The sequence below is a fragment of the Corvus brachyrhynchos genome, unplaced genomic scaffold (assembly GCF_000691975.1).
Source record: "Corvus brachyrhynchos isolate BGI_N302 unplaced genomic scaffold, ASM69197v1 scaffold31, whole genome shotgun sequence".
Lineage (NCBI taxonomy): Eukaryota > Metazoa > Chordata > Aves > Passeriformes > Corvidae > Corvus > Corvus brachyrhynchos.
The window spans coordinates 3,079,019-3,084,258 of NW_008236196.1; the positions used below are offsets into that span (position 1 = coordinate 3,079,019).

The 5,240-nt window shown below is 41.7% G+C and overlaps 1 protein-coding gene across 4 annotated transcripts in view; it reads left to right on the forward strand.

Moving 5' to 3' along the window:
* Positions 1-5,240, forward strand: part of PLD5 (phospholipase D family member 5) — a 176,199-nt gene that overhangs the window by 159,290 nt on the left and 11,669 nt on the right. For all 4 annotated transcript variants that reach the window (XM_008640016.2, XM_008640008.2, XM_017740352.1 and 1 more), the window contains one exon: positions 2,141-2,338. In XM_008640016.2, the coding sequence (XP_008638238.1) occupies positions 2,141-2,338 (198 nt within the window). The remainder of the gene's footprint in view (positions 1-2,140; positions 2,339-5,240) is intronic.

Consider the following 5,240-nt stretch of genomic DNA (forward strand, 5'->3'; position numbering starts at 1 on the left):
GGGCTCCCCGTGTGCTCCTGGTCGTGGGAGAGGCTGGCGCTAAGGCGTGGCTAATGCTTCTGTTGGCACTCAGGCTAGGTGGTGACCTGTAAAGATGGCATTTAACAAAACCCATCAGTGCCCCATGCCTCCTCCCTATCTCTGTGCATGAGGAACCACTTAGGCAGAAGGGCAATCCCTTAATTCACAGGGAGGGGACACACTGCAGGCAGTGCTCCTGGTCGTGGGAGAGGCTGGCGCTAAGGCGTGGCTAATGCTTCTGTTGGCACTCAGGCTAGGTGGTGACCTGTAAAGATGGCATTTAACAAAACCCATCAGTGCCCCATGCCTCCTCCCTATCTCTGTGCATGAGGAACCACTTAGGCAGAAGGGCAATCCCTTAATTCACAGGGAGGGGACACACTGCAGGCACTCCTGTTGCGAGGAGAGCTGCTCATGCAGATGCAATCCTGGCAGCTTCTCGTGTGCAGTGAGGACACTTTTATCTTTACTTTCAGTAGAAGGGATAAAGTGGAATAGTAATAATGGGACTGATAAATGAAAGGAAAACTGTAACCACATAATTATGTCAGAATCAACTAACAGCCATGAAAAGCCGATTAAACCACATTATGCAGATAGATGTAACAGAGTACTATTAACAAGTCCTCTGCAATGGCATGCCTGGCAATTAAGAGAGCTGTATTGGCAGCACACAGTGAAAACAGTGATAATGTATAGTTAAAAATATTTGGAGACAAACAGTGCCCAGACTACAGGGACAGCCTAGAGCTGAATACAGGAGCATCTTCAAAGATACCAGCACCCAGGGGAAAAATTAAAGATACTATTCCAAACAGACTCTCCAGCTAGGATGTTGGTCATATTTATATTTAGCATCAAAATTAATATACTGGCTTATCCAGAAATGAAAGGCTTCAGTGCAGTATGTCTGTTTTTTCCAACTATCTGCAAATTTCAATTTAATCTGTGCAGGATAAAAGATTAAAGAAGCTTGCAGAGATATTCTGAATTAGGCAGTAATAATATTAGGTGGTGTTCCTGTGGTTGCAGCTATTTGGCAAATATTTAGGAATGAGATAGCTCAGTGTTGTGTATTCTTAGGTATGTGGTATTTCCAGGTTGGGGACCTGAAGAATGTGTCACCCATCAAATTTCCTTCTCACTGGAGTATTGGTATTTGTCATTTCTGCTCACCCACCACAGAAAGAGTCAAGGTTCAATTCTCTCCTTTGCTTTCCCTGTGCCCACTCCTGCAGAGTGGTTCTCATCTGCAGTCAGGGAGAATTGCACTGGAACAAGCGCTGAGATATCGTCAGTGCGCGGTTCAGAGTTCCCACAGGCTTTACAGAAAGATACGCTTTTACCAGGAACCGTGTGACTGTGGAGGTCTCATCTGAGGGAATTACATCAGTGGGAATATTTTGGTGTGAAAGGGTAATAAGCATGCTGGAGAGTTCATATTACCCCTATTTTCTTCATAAGGCTGGGCAGACTTCTCAGGCATGCTACCAAGAGAGCTTGTCTGCAGAAACCCAGCACAGATCCTTTAAATATGTATCCTACATATGGTTTTCCAACAGATACATGCAGATTTTCTTCTTGCTTTGTTTTAGGAAATGGCTGAACTATTGTGAAATGCAGGTAACGAGAGGTCAATAGCATCCAGGCCCACACCAGTCCTTTCTTGAGCTGTTCTAAAGCAAAGGAAGGGAAGAGAGTGAGCATGTGGTTACACTTTGGTTACAAAAGCCAAACAATACCTTCAAAATTAAATTCTGTCAACAACTTAGGTACTACGGATGTACAATTAATGAAATCTCTGCCAAAACAAGATTTATGATGATCAGGAGACATGCCTTGACTTAAATGAGAAGTGGAATTGTGCCTGTTGAAGGCTAAAGAATTTAATTGTACTCTGCTGTCTGTATTTACTTGGACTACTTTTCCTCATAATTTATATGTGAGAATGTTGATGCTTACAGAGTACTTACTTTCTGTGGGAGAAAAGTATCATTATCTCCCTTTTAACATGTGAAGAAACCAGGGTACTCAAGGTGAAGTTTTTGCATTCTTGCTGCATACATCCATAGATCCATCAGCAAAAACATCACTAATGATCCAACTTTTAATTTCACAGATGAAGGAACTTGGTGTCATTGTATACAACTGTAGCTGCCTTGTCCTGGATTTACAAAGGATATTTGCCCTGTATAGCTCATTAAGGTACAAGAATAAAATACCTCCAAGTTGGTCTAAGAGACTCTATGGAGTGTACGATACTCAAAATAAGCTGACGCTGCAGCTGAACGAGACGAAATCGGAAGCTTTTGTGTCGGTAAGTTCTGAAATTAGTTCCAGAGTGGAGGGGAAGGGAAGAAACTTACTTAACCCACAATATCTTTGGAAGACCTGGAAATTTGACAAATCACTATATTGTTTTTTAATTCTGATTTCTATGACATGCAGTTTGCCAGGACTGAAGATGCTGCTGGATTTCATTTGAGCATTATTCAAGTTCCCTTTCTCTGTAATGTTCAACACTTTCCCACTCATGTTCAGAAAACAATACAGAGACCCCTCAAATCAGATTCTTTTACTTACATTAATAAGTAGAACATGAATGCCTTGAGAGTAAAGGAACCATTAATCTGACATAGAAAATGATACAGAATAAGCTTGGTATCAGAGCTTGCATTTTTATCAATGTAATTTAAAAGGATTCACACTGTTGCAAAGCATTCGTACTTCTGTACAAGATCATCTACTTCAACTTACGAATGACATTTTAAAACTTCTAAAACTCAAGCAGTGATCCCCATGGAAGCACTGTCTGTGCATGTATTTTTAATGGAAAGAAATGGAGCAGTCCTCCATCTCAGCAGCTATGTAGCAAAACTGGAAAAAAGTACCCAGTGAGATAGAGATGTTGGAAGATGAGGAGTATCATTCATTTTGGGAGTAATTATGTGAGTGTAAACTACCTCTTCGAAATTGGGAATATAACAAAGTTGCTAAGAGTTATTTTCCGTTCTCTATAAAACAAGGGGAAAACCCCCATTGCTTTATAGCCTCGTTATGTCTAAAACAACACAAGGCACGTAGCCCACTGTTAAGTTGTACAGCCACTGGCACCAGACAGTGCAGATGAGTGGTTATACAGAGCAGGCTTCCCCTTTACCTGCTGGGAGCCAGGCAATGTTTTGCTGTGCAGGATTTTTCATACTCCTACAGTCAGTGGAGAGACAGAGAACTATTTTGGAGTGAAAATGTGGAAGTGCCTAAGACAGCCAAAATTAATAGTGGTTTGGAAAAATGGACACTTCCATTGATTCTGGAGAACCTTAAGGACTAGGTGAAATGAGAGATGGACTTTTGGACAGTTAGATAATGCACTGAAAAATTAAGTCCTACTCCTTTCTAAGAAATCTGTAAGAAATGGAGAAATCCTGCTGAGAGTTGGTCCTGGAGGGAAAGACAGAATGGAAAGCTGGTTAAGACCTAGTTTAAGGAATCTGGGACCCTAGACAAAGGCAGATGGAGAGAGACTCTACAGAAACTTCTTACTTTCAGTTTGCAGTGTTCACTTCCTCTCTGTGATTTTTCCTTTCCTATGGGCAAGGAAGCCTCTTCTCTTGAAATTTCACTTCAGAAAAAAAAGGAAGGACTCAGTGGTATTCAGAAGCTCATATCACTGAAGTCCAACTCCAAGAGCTACCTGAATTTGTATCCACAACCACTTGGGCTCGTTCTTCCTTCCTGAAAACAGGCTCTTCAATAAATTTCTCACCTACTAGAAAATTCTCAGTGTTTGCCAGCATGACCTTCTGAAGTGCAGTCTTGGAGTTGGCTTGGGACTGACTAGGTGGAGCAAGTGTTAATGCTGCTGTGTGTTCCTGAACTAATGATCAGAAGGACGTTCCCAGGAGCCAGGCAGTTCCCTTGCTGCCATGGCAGTCCTGCCTGGGGCAGAGACAGGCTGCTGCCTCCCTGTGGGTTCGGGATAGCACATCCCCGAGTAGGGGCATGGAATGATGCTCTTCCCAGACAGAATAAAGGCCTGTTTCTGGTAGGTGAAGACGAGGAACAAGTGGGTACTTGATCAGAACAGCAAGGGCTACACAACATGGAGACAAGTCCTAGACCAGTCCAGGACTTGCAGGACAGGGATCAGCTGTGCCACAGAGTAACAAGTGGAATGTTGAAGCCCAATGCTACAGAGAGAATTTTTGCTGAAATTTTCCTTCTAATTATCTTCAAGAAGTCTTTCACTTTCTGATATTTATATTGAATGTATCTGAAAAATACAATGCATAAGAATTTCTTTCTTCAGCTGTTCTGTAACTTAAAAATTCAAGAGAATAATACAAGTGTTAAGAATAACGTCTTGGTGCAATAACCTCCAAAAAGTTTCAGATAATTGACATAAATTATATTTAATTATTTAACTACCTTTAAATTACTTTGCACTTTTTTATTGAGTCAAAATTCATTTTTTTGGAAACATATTTCAATGTTAGTGCTATATAAAACAAACGTAATACACAGTCATTGAATTTTTTTGTTACACTTGGGAATCATGGCTTAGTGTTGCTTAGCAACAAACTCATCTTCCAGACTGGCTGATAAAGTGTAAGAGGTTTAGGTTTTTTAGTGTTCAGGAATGGATCTGGAATATTGGTCTTGAAATCTTGCTACGGTTAATTTTCTAATATTTTCTGTACTTAGTTGTAGTAAATCCTTAAGAACACCAGTCAGTAATAAGAAACCACTGTGACAGGCAGTGTATTGAAATTAAGGAAGACTAATAAAACCCCTGGGATCTGTCCCTAAAGGAAACACACCCATCTGGCTCTCAGCTGCAACCCAAGCAAGTAATGAAGGTGAGAAGGTGATAGAGTGACAGGAAAACACCTGTTCAGCTGGGTTAAAGTGCCTTCAACAACTGCTGCCCCAGGAATGGTGGTGTTGCCTGCAAGCAACTTGAAAGGGGAGGTTCACTTTTCTCTCCCTGCTTGTGCAGGACAGTAGAAAGTCCTGGGCACATCTGCCACAGACGAGCAATTTCCGCTGGCTTCCCCTTGCCTTCGACAGCCCCAGACGGAAGGCAGAAAAGCTGAGATCTGGGCTTGCCACTTACCAGCTCAGTGCTGGGTAGTTTATACCTGAAGCTGTGTTTGTTTTAAAGATAAGTTTCTTGCAAAACTGCAGTATCTCCCTGCAACTGACATAAACCACTT